Genomic DNA, 14,839 nt, shown 5'->3' on the forward strand with positions numbered 1-14,839 from the left:
TTTAGGTTGCTTGTGTCAGGGGCTTTATCATACTGGATAAAACCACCTGCTGCCAAGCCCAACAACCCAAGTTCAATCACCCAGACCTACATGGGAAGTGGGAGTCAACTCTTCCAAGTTGTCCTCTGGCCTCCACTCAAATGCCACAGCATATGTGCTCCCCCGCTTAAATAAATTAGACAGGTAATAATTTCTCCCCAAAAGCTAGAAGAGCAGGTTGAAGAGATGGCTCAGTCATGTAAGCATAAGGACCTGCGTTCAGCACCTAAGCACCTATATAAAAAGCTGGGTGTGGTAGAGGTAGTTTGTATTCATAATCCCAGCACTGAGGAGGGGGAGACAGTTGGAACCCTAGGGATTCATGACTAGCCAGTCTAGCCTCAACTGGTCATCCAGGTTCCAGTAAAGGACCTGTCTCAGAAAAGAAAAGAAAAAAATTGTTCCAGGGGAATAATACCTGCACCTGAATACGTGAAGTTGAATTCCAGCTTCTAGTGGATGCGCATGTGCATGTGAGACACACACACTGGAATATGTAGTCATGCTGTAAACTGTTCCAAAGTTTCTGGCCCTATGGTGGCTGTGGCTTAATACTTTCTTTTATTCTGCTGAGTAATGATGACAGGATAATCTGACTGACATATAATAAAGCACATCTTTTTGATGTATAAAAAATTAAACTGGTGCTTGGTGGTGGTGGCAGTGCATGCCCTTAATCCCAGCAGTTTGGAGGTAGAAGCAGGTGGATCTCTGTGAGTTCGAGGCCAGCCAAGACTACAGAACAAGTTCCAGGACAGGCAGGGATACACAGAGAAACCCTGTCTCAGAAAAACAAACAAACAAACAAAACCCCCCAAATAAACAAACAAACCAAAACCAAAAAACAAATTAAACTGGAATGTAGCACAAATCTTAAAAGTTCTTATTAATAAAAACAAACCTGGAGCCAGGTACTAGGGTCAATGCTGGAAGATCAGAGAATCAGAACAAGCCACAGCCACCTCACCTTGCCAATTCCTCAGCTGATCCTGTTTCTTTAGACTGGAAGCCTCTGAGTCCTCATCCAAACAGATCTCAGCTGAACTGCTGCTCAAAAGCCTAAAAGCTTAACCAGGCCTAGTTCCTGGTCTTCACGCCTTATATACCTTTCTGCCTCCTGCCATTACTTCCTGGGATTAAAGGTGTGAGTCACCATGCCTGGCTGTTTCCAGTGTGGCCTTGAACTCACAGAGATCTGGATGGATTTCTGCCTCCTAAGTGATAGGATTAAAGGCGTGTGTGCCATTTTCTAGTCTCTATGTCTATCTAGTGGTTATTCTGTCCTCTGACCCCAGATAAGTTTATTAGGATGCACAATATATTGAGGGACATAATATATCACCACACTGGAACAATAAGCCACATAGCTGGTATCTTGTCAACTACCTACCAGCTAGCTAGCTGACCTGGGCAAGTGACTCTCTTTCCTGTTTCCATACCTGTGAAAGGGATAAGATGCTAGTGACATACATCTCATAGGGTTGTTAGGACTACAGAGTCAGTGTATATACAGCACTAGGACAGCGTATGGCATGTGGTGGGTACCATCAATTAAACATATGAATCAGTATGCTTCTTTTCATGTGAATGTGTGTGCAAAGGCCAGGGGTTGATGTTGAGTGTCTTTATCACTCTCCACATTATTATTATTATTATTATTATTATTATTATTATTATTGTTATTATTATTGAGACAGGGTCTCACTATGTAGCCCTGGCTGGCTGGAACTCACTATGTAGACCAGGATGGCCTTGAACTCATAGAGATCCATTTATTTCTGTCTCCTGAGTGCCAGGAGTAAAGGTGTGTGCTACTATGCCTGGATATATTACTTGAGACAGATCATTCACTGAACCAGGAGCTTAATGGCTAGTAAGCTATGGGAATCCAAGGGGATCCCTAGTAAGACCTTACTGAGCTTGCTTTACCCAGCAGGGCTGCATAATGGGATGATTTGGCATGGGTGTGGTTGCCAGGTGTTTTGAAGGGTCTACACTTTGATCATGAAAGGAGGTCTTTTGCCTCTCCCCTTGACAGTGTATAAAAAGTCCATTAGAATAAATCTTGAGGCAGCTGGGTATTGACCCAGGGCCCTCCCAAAGCTATTTTTCTCTGTCTATATTTCTTTTCTATATTTCTCTTCTTTTCTTTCTTTCTTTCTTTTTTTTTTTTAAAGATTTATTTATTTATGTATACAGCATGTATGACTGCAGGCCAGAAGAGGGCACCAGATCTCATTATAGGTGGTTGTGAGCCACCATGTGGTTGCAGGGAATTGAACTCAGGACCTCTGGAAGAGCAAGCAGTCAGTGCTCTTAACCTCTGAGTTATCCCTCCAGCCCCTCTCCGTCTATATTTCTATCTAATACTTCCTCATTCCTCTCTCCTCTCCACAAGAACCCTTTGACAGGTGGGAGCTGCTCTCCCATGGACTTTCACAGTAAGCCCCCAAGATTCTTCTGTCTTTGCCTGCTCTCCACATTTCCCCAATGATGCTGGGAATCTGAACTCAGGTCTTCATGGTTACACAGCAAGCATTCTACCTACTGAGCCATCTTCCTAACCTTGTATATTTCTTTTAAAATTATTTCTTCATACTTTTTTCCTGCATTTTATTTGTTGCTTTTTGTGTTTGTTGTCTTTCAAGATAGGGTTTCTCTGTGTAGCCCTACTTGACATGGAACTCTGTAGACCAGGTTAGCTTCAAACTCACAGAGATCTGCCTGCCTCTGCCTCCCGAGTGCTGGGATTAAAGGCGTGCGCCACCATACCTAGCTCTGGTCTTTTAAGACTAAAGACTATCAATTTGAAAATCAGTAAGAGAAAACACAGTGGTACGTGCTTGTATTTCCAGCAGTCAGACAGTTGCAATGGGAAGATTGTGAGTTGGAGGGTACCGGGGCTACATGAGACAGTCTCAAAAGTCAACAAAGGCAAAGAGGAAGGGAGGAAGCCCATGGTTTTTTAGTGTACTGATTAAAGTAAGAAGCTGGTTTGGAGTCTAGGGAGATGGCTCAGTGGGTAAAGGTGCCTGCCACCAAGTCTCACAACCTGGGTTCTATCCTTGGAAACTACATTGTTTAAGGAGAGAACTGACTCTCTTAGTTGTCCTCTGCTCTCATACCAGCATGTGTGTACGCACGCGCGCGCGCGCCCACACACACAAATAAATAAAATGCAAAAAGAAATTAAATACATAACTCAAAATAATGGAATATCTTACTAAAGTAGAACAAAATAACACTGTCTAAATTTATGTAATGGTAACATATTAAAAAAAATCAAAACAAGTTTATAAATTTCCAGAAGAAAGCCTGTTTTTTGTTTTTGTTTTTTTAAATAAATAAATGCAAACAACCTTTACTTTTTTTCTATTTAAAAGATCACATTCTGCTGAGTATGGCTCAGGTTAGAGCACTGACTCTCTTCAGAGTCTGATTCAATTCAGCACCACATGTGCTCACAACCATCTGTAATGAGAGCCGGCACACTCTTCTGTATATGAAATAAAAAAATCTTTAAAAAAAAATAAATAAAAATAAAAGATCACATTTCGCGGCCACGCTTTAATCAGCACTGGAGCAGAGCAGGCGGATCTCTGTGAGTGGAGCAGCCTGATACAAGTGAGTCCAGAAAGGACAAAGCTACACAGAAAACCCTCATGAAAAAAAAAAAAATCACATTCTTTCCTGGCCATCTTCTGTTTTTCTCTTTCAATGTTTTCAGTATTTTCTAAGTTTTAAAAATAAGTGCTGTGTAGCCGGGCAGTGGTGACGCACACCTTTAATCCCAGCACTCAGGAGGCAGAGGCAGGTGGATCTCTGTGAGTTCGAGGCCAACCTGGTCTACAGAGCGAGATCCAGGACAGGTACCAAAACTACACAGAGAAACCCTGTCTCAAAAACAAAAACAAAAAAACAAAAAAAAGTGCTATGAAATCAATATGGCAGTTTCTCAGAAAATTGGGAATCGATCTACCTCAAGACCCAGCTCTATCACTCCTGAGCATATACACAAAGGACACTCCATCCTATCACAAGGCACTTGCTCAACTACGTTCATAGCAGCTTTATTCATAATAGCCAGAAACTGGAAACAACCTAGATGTCCCTGAACTGAATAATGGATAAAGAAAATGTCATACATTTACACAATGGAGTGTTACTCAGCTATTAAAAACAGTGACATCATGACATCTGCAGGCAAATGGATGGAACTTGAGAGGCTAACAAGGAGGGCTGAAGGGGGGATGCAAGGATCTCGTTAGGAAGGGGAAATAGAACAGATTTCATGGGTGGACTGAGGGCAGGTGGGGTTGGGAACAGGAGTGATCAAGTGTGTGTGTGTGTGTGTGTGTGTGTGTGTGTGTGTGTGGAGGAATAAATACCTGAGGAAATGACTAGAGTTGGGGGCCATTGCAGGGGCGAGGTGGAAACCTAGTGTAATGGAAACTCAACTGGAATCTATGAGAGCAATGCTAGCAAAGTCTCCTAGCAATGGAGGACCTGGAGCCTGAACTGCCATCTTCTGTAACCAGGCAAGGCCTCAGTGGAGGGTCTGGGACACCAACCTTTGACCTACAGCTTGTCCTGCCTACAGAGTGTTCTGGGACTGGAGGAGCCTAGCAGAAACAAAGAGACCAGAGAGACTTCGTCCAGCAACTGATGGGAGCAGATACAGAGTTCCACAGTCAAAATCAGGCACAGCTCAGGAAGTCCTGTGGAGGATGGGGAGGAAAGATTGGAGGAACCAGAGGGGCCAGGGACACCAGAGAACATGGCCCACAGAATCAACTGAGTGAGACTCAAGGGGGCTTGCAGCGATCAGAGCTCCTGTAGAGGTCTAGGTCCTCTGCATATATCTTACAGCCAAGTAGCCTGGTGTTCTTGTAGGATTCCTAACAATGGGAGCAGGGGTGGTTGCTGACTCTTTTGCCTACTTATGGGACCCTTTTCCTCCTACTGGGTTGCCTCATCCAGCCTTGATGTGATGTGCTTGGTTTTATAGCAGCTTATTATGCTGTGATTAGTTGATGTCCCTGAGAGGACTGCTCTTTTCTGAGGTGAGACAGAGAAAAAGTAGATCTGGAGGAGAGGAGAGGGAGGAGGGGGAGGAGAGGAGAGGGGGGGGGGGGGGGGGGGGGGGGGGGGGGGGGAGGGGAGGGGAGGAGAGAGAGAATGTGTGTGTGTGTATGGGGGAAGATGAGGGGAGAGGGAAGGAAAGAGAAACTGCGGTCAGGAAGTAATGTATGAGAGAAGAATAAAAAAGTTGGGGGGGGGGAAAGTGCTGCTTGCTTTAGAGATCAGCCTGACATCCTACTCACACTGCACTTGCCTCTTACATATTAAAGGTCAGCATGTTGCCAATTTCAGCTACGGATATGGCATCAAGTTTTATGTGCCTGACTACAGGTCACACCCTGGCACCCCGAAGTCACGAATTTGAGCCTGAGTTATTATTTAACAGTTAAACACAATGTATTAGACCACTTTACCTGCTACACCCTGTCTACAGAACTACAGAGCTCCGAGTCTGTTCCTCCCAGCAAGCCCAAATGGTTAAGGATTGAGTTCCTTAGAGTGCTGTGGTTATTGGCATCCAGTCCTTAATGTCTGTTAAGCCCAGGCATTCAGAAACAGTTTTTCCTATCGACCCTCTGTCACGATCACTCATGTTGAAGCACCTGCATGATATTAAGGTTTGCTCTTTTTTTGAGACGAAGTCTCATGTGGCCCAGGCTGGTATGAAAACTCACTGTGTTGTTAAGAATAACCTTGAATGGGAATGGGGGTGGGTGGGCTGGGGGAAGTGGGGTGTGTGTGTGGGAAGGGGGAGAACAAGGGAATCCGTGGCTGATATGTAAAATTAAATTATAAAATAAAATTTTAAAAAAAGAAAAAAAAAAGAATAACCTTGAATGTATGATCCTTCTCCTCCCTTTCCATCCCCAAAAAAGTGCTGGGATTTCAGGCATATGCCACAATGTCTGCTTTTATGCTGTTTGGGGACTGAAGCCAGGGATCTGTGTGTGTTGGGCAAGCATTCTACCAATTGAGTTTTGTACCCAGCACCCCTTCTTTTGTCTTGATATGTAACTTAAATCACTGGAAACATTAAGACCTAAAGTTAATTTGTTGTTTTTACTTTATTTTTTGTTCTTCTGAGTAGGGTCTCACTAGAGAGCCCAGGCTAGCCTCAAACTTGTGATCCTCCTGCCTTAGCTTCCTGAGTACTTGGGTGGTGGGTACCACTACATCAGTTGACTTCTATTTTCAAAGTCGGTTTAGGGTAAACCAGGTATGGTGGCATACACCTGTAATCCCAGCATTTGAAAGGCTGAGACAGGAGGAACAAGAGTTTGCGGAAAGGGCTACATAGTGTGACTCTGTATCAAAACAAACAAAAGCAATTACTCAGGAATAATTTCAACAGCACTTGCTGGCTTCTCATACAACTTCATATAATGACCCACAGCATCTTTCCTGTGCTTTAACAAACTGTCACATCCTTTCAAGTTTGGATATGCTTCGATATGTATGAAAAAGATGGATGATGCAGCTCAGAGGTAGAGCTACATTTGCCTGACATGTGCAAAGCTGTGGGTTTGAGTCCCAATATGGGGGGTGGGGTAGGAAAAGGCAAACTCAAATTCTTCTCTTATATTTTCGAAACACAGAATGCTTTGTGACCAGGCTCACACACCCCCAGAAAGCAGTTCTGCACCAGATGACAACTGGGTGGCCTCAAATTCAATTCTGACACCGTCTACCTGAAGACAGTGACAGATCTCACCAGCTGAGAGCTCAGTCTCACAAGGTTGCTCCTATTATTGCACAGCTGATAGAAAGCAGATTATCTCTTTCACTTGTACCTGCCAGCTATAAGCTGGGGTTCCCACCCTGTCTTCCAAGGGTTTGGCATGGGGGTCTCCCAGAACGGGTAAACATTACTGGTTCATTAGAAGGACTCTTGGCCAGGCAGTGGTAGCACTATCTTTAATCCAAGCACTCAAGAGGAAGAGGCAGGTGGATCTCTCTCAGTTTGAGGCCAGGTTAGTCTACAGAGTGAGTTCTAGGACAGCCAGGGTTACAGAGAAATTCTGCCTCAAAAAAAAAAAAAAACAAAAACAAAAACAAAAACAAAAACAAACCCAAAAATCAAAAAACACAAAATAAACAAACAAAGTAAGGGCTCCTAGAGGGACACTTAGAGCAAGGGGACAGGCTCCCTCTCCCTCCCTGGGCACTACGCTCCATGACCAACCTGTCTAGAGCTCCCCTTGACCCAGTCCTTCTTATAGAAGCTTCTTTAGGTAGCCACGACTGGTTAAATCACTTGCTGGCAAACTGCCCCCATCCTGAGCCTCGGGAGTCCCAGTTGTCAGTCAGCTGCTTAGCGTACAAGGACTTATCCCTCCAGAGACTGAGAGTCAAAGGTAAGAAGCTCTATGCTACTAAGCTGGACAAAGATCAAAAATTTATTTCACAGCAGGTATCACAAAAAGCTTCTAACGTTCTATCCTTTGTGGTTATGGTGCTGAAATATCTTGAGGAGTTCCTTTCATGTGAAGGGATTTTGCTAGCATCATTTTCTCAGAAATATCTTCATCCTTTTCATCACAACCACTTCCTTCAATTATGCTAATAAATCTGGGCTTCTTTTAGTTCCTGAGGTTGCATGTGCAGAGTCTGCTGAAAGAGAACAGGGCAACTGGCTCAGTCAGCTATGGCTTATCAATTCCATTGGCATTTGGTTACAGGCTATTGTTTTTCATTTCTTTTCTATTTTAATATCTCTCTCTCTCTCTCTCTCTCTCTGTGTGACCATGGAAAAATGTGTATTCTTACAAACTCACATTACCTACTTTATGGATGAAAAGAATGTCAAGGAAGAACACTAGTAGTTTGCTGAGTTTCCAAATGTTTGTGAAGTGGGGACTAGAGGCATCTTATAGTCTTTGATACTTTAGAAGCTGGGAGGCACAGTATCTCATTTCCTCTTCAAACAACCTGCACAGCATGACCTTCACCTCCTTTAAGCACGCCCAACCCACCCATAAAGGTCAAGTGTTGCTCAAGCTCTGCTGCACCCCGTAGGCAGCAACAAACTGTCAACATACTCTACTGGAGGTCTCTCCAGTAACAAGCAGCCTCCCACCTAGAGGTCTCAGCACAGTAAACAGTAGCCTGGCTTCATTGTCCTGGGCACAGGGTCTTTGCCAGGCTACAGCTGGATGGTGTACATGCTACATTGAAGGCAGCTGGACCTATCCACCTCCATAGGGATCTTGGGCTTCCCGAGTGTTGCTCTGTCTTGTTTGACTACAAAGTACATCTCCAGGGAGACTGACCCATTGTGGTCACCATGGAGGTGGGTAATCTCTTACCTCTGCAGAGGAGGTAATTGCTAAGTTTGTTCTTAGGCCTAGCAGCCACCCCTAAGGGATCATTGCACCTGCAAATCATTCAGAAAAAATTCACCCAGGAATGAATGGAATGACTAAAGACACCAGGTGATGGGGGAAGAACTCCTCCCCTACATTTTCAGTGAGAATTTAATGAGACCCAAATTTGGGTGGACAGTAAGACACTGTGTGCGTGCGTGCGTGCGTGCGTGCGTGCGTGCGTGCGTGCGTGCGTGTGTGTGTGTGTGTGTGTGTGTGTGTGTGTGTGTGTGTGATTTACCTGTTATTTAAATATCACTAATTTCTTGACTCCTGTTATTAACAGACAGATCTGGAGGAACCATCCTTTTCAGGGGGAAAAGGTCATCACTAAATATACTGGCCAGGCCTGCTCTGCCACTAAGATTAACTTTGACAACTTTCTCTCTCTTTTTTTTTTTTAAATTTTAAAATTACATAAAAATTTGAGAGGTTGGGCAGTACTTGCCACAGTGTGTATATATGTAATGGTCAAAACACAATTTGCAGGAATTAGTTCTCTCCTCCTACCATGTGAGTTTGAGGGAGCAAACTCAGGTCTTCAGACTTGATGGTAAGTGCATCTTGCCAGCCCACTCACTGTTCTGAGTTAGGGTATGACTATGTAGTCCAGGCTAACCTTGAACTCAGGATCCTGAATGCTGGGAACACAGGCAGGTGCCATCATGCTTGGCTTCACCTCTTTTCTGAAAAGGCCCCCAATGTTGAGGATTCAGTGGCTCCTGGGCTGGCCCTTTTCTCTCCCATGTGTCTCAGTACCAGTACAGAGAGGTAAAGAACTCAGATTCTAAAGTCAGACTGCCAACTAACTCAGTGATCTGAGCTGGCGGCAAGTACTTAGTGTGGGCTATTACTTCTACAGTGTGACTGGAGATGGGTCTTATATTTCTTACTGGGAAAAGTGGGCTAGACAAAGGGGGGCACACTATCTAACAGCACACTCTTTAGAAGAGACTGTACAGGCATATGGCAATAGTAGATAGATGTACACAGTAGTAACTTTATAGGCAATATTTTTTTAACTTTTCTCTGTTTTCTTAATTTTCAGTCACAAGGCTGCAGGAATCACACAGGAAAGCAGCTACTGAGCAGAAGAAAGGAAGCAGACACAGGAAAACTACCCTGGAGTCCATAGTCACAAGTCATTCAAAGGTGAGCAATAAAACTCAGTAGGTGGAAGAAACAAAAAGTCCCTAATGCTCTTCTTCCTTCCTGGTTAGAGTCTTGCCTCTAAACAGAAACACATGGGAAGGGCAGCTGTGGCCTTCTGGGAAAAGAAGCACAAGGGGCCTAGCAGAACAGGTGACAGGGTCTGATGTATACAAATGCTGGGCAAATGCACACCAGCCCACATGGGAAGAAAAAAAATCCACGCAAAATGCAGAAGCATCACAAATGTCTGCAGGGAACATTTGTGTAATGTCTTCCCCTTCACCCCAAACCACTGAAACCAGATCATTAATGCCAGAGACGCCTGCTATCAGGACTGTCTCCTAACAGCTGTGCCCTCTCCTCTGCAGTCCTGGCCAGCCACACCAAGGAATCTTTCTGGCAGCTGGACATGGATGAGTGTGACCTAACCTGGGTCTGGAACGTAGAGGGATGTGTGCTGGAGCTTCTGGGCAAGGGTTCCTCCTTTATAGAAGGACACGCCTGAGAAGACATTTTACTTCCTGTACTTGCAGACAATGAGAAGACAAATGTGATAATCAGACTGGTAGCCATCTTGGGGCCATGGGGAAATGGGTATTAAGACAAGAAAAAGAGATGGAATCTGAGTCCTTGGTGATGATTAACTAAACAGGAACTTGCTGCTCCTGGCCTTATATGGAATAATAAACATGCCTATTGCTTAAATCACTGTAAGCTGGACATTTTGTTAGGTTTGAGCAAAAGCATACTAAATTATTCACATAGCAACAGATGAACTGATGCTAAGTGGAATTGCCTAAATGAAACCATCTACAGCTAAAAATCCATTCCATCTTTACCAACAGAAGTTAATTCAAAAGACACACTGAATGAAAAACTTGAAATGATTCATGGTTTCACTGAAGTTATACTGTAGTCTTTGTGCTGGGATGGAACTCAGGGCTGTTTGTGTGCTAGCCAAGTACTGTACCCCTAAGCCATATTCCAGTCCTTCGTTTAAAGTTTTTTCTAAATTTACATTAATTAAGTGTGTGTGTGTTCAGGCGCAGACCACAGGACACGTGGAGGTCAGAGAAAAACCTTAAGGAGTCAATTCTCTCCTTCTACTATATGGGTCCCTGGAATTGAACTCAGGTTGTCAGCCAGCAGCACACACCTTTTCTGCCAAGCCATCTTGCCAGCCCGAGTCCCACTCCCTTTTTTGGAGACAGAGCCTCACTATATATAGCCCAGGTTGACCTTGTGATCCTTCTGCCCTAGCTTCCAAGGTACTGGGATTACAAGCATGTGTCACCATGCCTGGCTTCTCTTTAGTCTTTGTGCTGGCTAGTTTTATGTCAACCTGACACAGGCTAGAGTTATCTGGAAAGAAGGGACTTCCATTAAGAAAGTGCCCCAAGCAGGCTGGCCTGTGGTGCATTTTCTTCATTGATGATTAATGTGGGAGGACTCAGCTCACTGCAGGTGGTGCTGTCATCCCTGCACTCGAGGTCTTCAGTGGTATAAGAAATTAGGCTGAGCAAACCGTGAGGAGCAAGCCAGCAGGCAGCTCTATATCAACTCCCGCCTCCAGGTTCCTGCCTTGTTTGAGTTTCTGTCCTGACTGCTTTTGATGATAAACTGTGATATGGAAGTGTGAGCAAAATATATTCTTTCCTCCCAAGTTGCTTTTGGTCAGGGTGTTTTATCACAGCAACAGAAACCAAACTAAGACAGTCCTAAATAAACTTTATTTTTCATAAGGTTATGAGGACCAGTACCCAAAGGCTATAACCACACAAAATATTGGGAAAACAAAAGAAACACAATCTAGCTTTGGTTATTTATTCTTTCTTTTGGGGGGCAAAGGTGTGTACAGGTACCTGTGAATATGTGTGCATGTCCGTGGAGGTCAGAAGTTGATATTATGTGTCTTTATTTTTGAGACAGGGTCTCTCACTGAATCTGGGGTTCACCTATTAGGGGAGACTGCATGACCACCAAGGCACAGAGACACGTGTCTCTGCCTCCTTCCTAGTGATGGGATTGTAGTATGTGCTGCCATGCTCTGCTTTCCCATGAGGGCTAGGGATCTGAACTCAGGTCCTCATGCTTGTGTGCCAAGTAATTTGTTCACATTTCTCTAGTCCTTCTTTCTCCTTCTTCTCCTTCTCCTTCTTCTTCTTTTTGAAAATGTGAATTTTCTGCTCCTCTTCCATACAATTTAAATGGATATAGTATGGCATTTTAAACAATACCAAAATAAAAACTATCCAAGCCAAAAATAGTTATTATTAGGTTCCCCCAAAGCAAGGTTACCGAGGTGAACTTTTTATCTAGGGAAAAAGCCATAAATGGGTAAAAAACTAGTAAATCAGAGACAGTGGACATAAGCAATAGGACAACTTGAAACAAAGCAAAACTTGGAAGGAGCTTTACTTCCATTTCCTCTTCATAGAAGGAACCTGAACCTTCATAACATACTTTCCCCACTGAAAATGGAGTTTCAAGGTGTTGTTTATAACAACACTGTTACTGTGGAAATAGTTGACTCAGTGTTATGAACTTGCAGCTGAATAAAGTAAGGTGTGGAACAGAAGTCTTATTTAAACAGTGGCAAGACCCATAAAACATTAAAATGGCACACTGAATGGTGGTGAGTCAGAGCACCATATGTTTTAATGTGAGGGTCATACTTTTTTTTCCCCCTGCTGCCTGGCACAATGGGATGCTTCTTTTTAATTTAAGCTTATTTTTGGAACCCTATTATCATCTCAGCTGCTTCTGGAACCCCAAATATCTGAAATATTGCTCTCTGCTATGTAAGGCAGGCTGCATGTCTTTAAACTGATGGTGCTTCAGAGTTGCTACCAGTCATCATGACACTGGGAAATCACAACACTCGCAGAACACGAGCTGGGGGTTCAAAAACCATATGTGATCGATTCTATGAACCACGGCAGTGCTGCCACTAACCATACAACATCACTGCAGATGTACACTGTGCCCTTTGTCTACTGCTTCTCCAACTTGTTAGGCATAAAGCAGCCGGAGAACACAAACCCAGCCTGTCCCCACCCTGCCACCAGCATCAAGGCTTGTTCCAGCCTATGAATGGGGTCAATGAGTTTCTCAGGCAAGTCTGAAAAGCCTCAAGACTACTGGACACTGAGTAGAGGGCATGTCGCTCTTTACACACACACACACACACACACACACACACACACACACACACTCTCTCTCTCTCTCTCTCTCTCTCTCTCTCTCTCTCATGTTTTTCAGAATCCTTAAAGCAAATTCTTAGCATCCATACAATAAAACACAGCCCATAAATTTTAAAGACATGTGACATGTGGGTCTACTGGCAAAGTAGCCCTGCCCTGCAGGAGATGACCGCAACGCAGTGGCATAACTCTGTAAATAGAAGCCCAGCTTCCCTTGGCTATGGTGGGGGCTGCCCAGGGTGTGGCTACCCTCCTTGCCTGCACAGGGGATCCATTCATACCAGCAAAACCGGAAAAATCACAACCAAAGGCAACTGGGGAAGCATGGGAGCCAAGAGTACAGCATAAAGGAGTCAAGGAGTCATTTTCCACAAGCTGAGTCACCGGAAGCACTTGGCCTGGTCAGAGGCCTGTCTCACCCACCTCGGTTCAAAATGTAGGCCACAGTTCTTCAAGTTGGAACTTCAGGGATCTGAGGTGACACGCCAGAACCCAGGCAGCAAAGGCAGGAGCAGAGATCCTAAGAGGCCTGGGAAGGGGCCTCTACCCAACCCCTCTAAGGCTTTGCCTGCCCTCCAAAAACCTCTCCATTTTCATGAGTCAGGGTGAACTCAAACTACAGTGCCCAACCAGTTCCCTTTTGGGTTCTTGTCACCTGACACACTCTTATCAAACTCCTAGGACAGCAGGTTAGGTTTTTGTAAAAATGGATGGTCAGCTCACCTAGTTCTGTTGATACTGGAGACCCAGTGGCAATCTCACCGATCTTGGCCACTCCATCGTAGTAGGCCTTTCCAGCCAAGATCATAGCTAGACAGGAATGCAATACACAAAATCATTACTCAGACAAGGAAAGAAGAAGTAACACAGGTTCAACATCCCAGTGTGCCTCTGGCTACAAGAAGTTCTAGACCAACTGTTTCAGCGGGTGAAGTTCCCAAGGCCCTGCCTGCTCCTGATGTCAGTTCCAGGGCATATGTTCCTGACATCAAACTGACACTGGGAACAGATACATTATGGGATACATACAGGTCAGTCATGCCATTACTCAAGGAGTCTTGAGTTCAGTGGCCTAGGAACCTGTTTCATGAAAGCACATTTTTTTTTTTCCCATTAAAAAAGAGCCAGGTCTGCTGGTATAGGCTTAAATTTCAGCTACTCAGAAGGCTGAGGCAGGAGGAATTCAAAGCCTACCTAGGCTTCAGAGTGAGTTCAAGGCCACTTGAGTGTGTGGGGAACTTGATGGGACTCTATCTCAAAATAAAAATAAATGTGCTGAAGATATGAAGAGCAATTGCCTAGAATCCCTGGTGAGGGGCTGAGGGTATGGCTCAGTGCAGAGAGCTTGCCTAGCATGTACTACACCCTGGGTTCAATCCTTAATACTGTAAAAAAAAAAATCTGAGTCACAACTAACCAACACATTTGCTACTGGAGTAAAAAAAAAATCTATGAAATTTGAAATACATTAGCATTCTAAAAATTACAGACTTATCTAAAAAATAACCATATGTTCTCCTTCCAGCAGAAACAAGCCAAGGTTTTATTGCAGCAGAAGCTAAGTTCTCATCATCCTAAAAATGTTTCTTTAATTAAAAAAAAAAAATAATACTTTTAAAATGGGTTTAAAATACTCTTGCAGAGGACCCAAGTTCAGTTCCCAGCATCCATGATGGGAGGCTCACAACCACTTGTAACTCAAGTGCTGAGGAATCCAATGTCTCTAGCCTCTGTGGGCACCCTCACTCACATGCATACACATATACACAATTTAAAATAATTAAATTAAACATTTTAAAACTGTTTTCTTCTTCAAACTGGCCCTGAAGGGTATTTGGACAAGGTATGTGCCCTGGTGGAGATGAAGGCTGCCCATCTGTAAAGTTCTCTAATAAAGTCAGTGTGGGTCAGGTGGCGGTGGTGCACGCCTTTAATCCCAGCACTCAGGAGGATCTCTGTGAGTTCGAGGCCAGCCAGAGCAAGATCCAGGACAGGCACCAA

General features: G+C 44.1%; 1 protein-coding gene across 1 annotated transcript in view; it reads right to left on the bottom strand.

Moving 5' to 3' along the window:
- Baiap2l1 (BAR/IMD domain containing adaptor protein 2 like 1) overlaps positions 1–14,839 on the bottom strand; it is a 101,047-nt gene that overhangs the window by 43,555 nt on the left and 42,653 nt on the right. The window contains exon 3 of the mRNA XM_028890290.2: positions 13,562–13,648. Coding sequence (XP_028746123.1) covers positions 13,562–13,648 — 87 coding nt within the window. The remainder of the gene's footprint in view (positions 1–13,561; positions 13,649–14,839) is intronic.

Source organism: Peromyscus leucopus, chromosome 23 (genome assembly GCF_004664715.2).
Source record: "Peromyscus leucopus breed LL Stock chromosome 23, UCI_PerLeu_2.1, whole genome shotgun sequence".
Lineage (NCBI taxonomy): Eukaryota > Metazoa > Chordata > Mammalia > Rodentia > Cricetidae > Peromyscus > Peromyscus leucopus.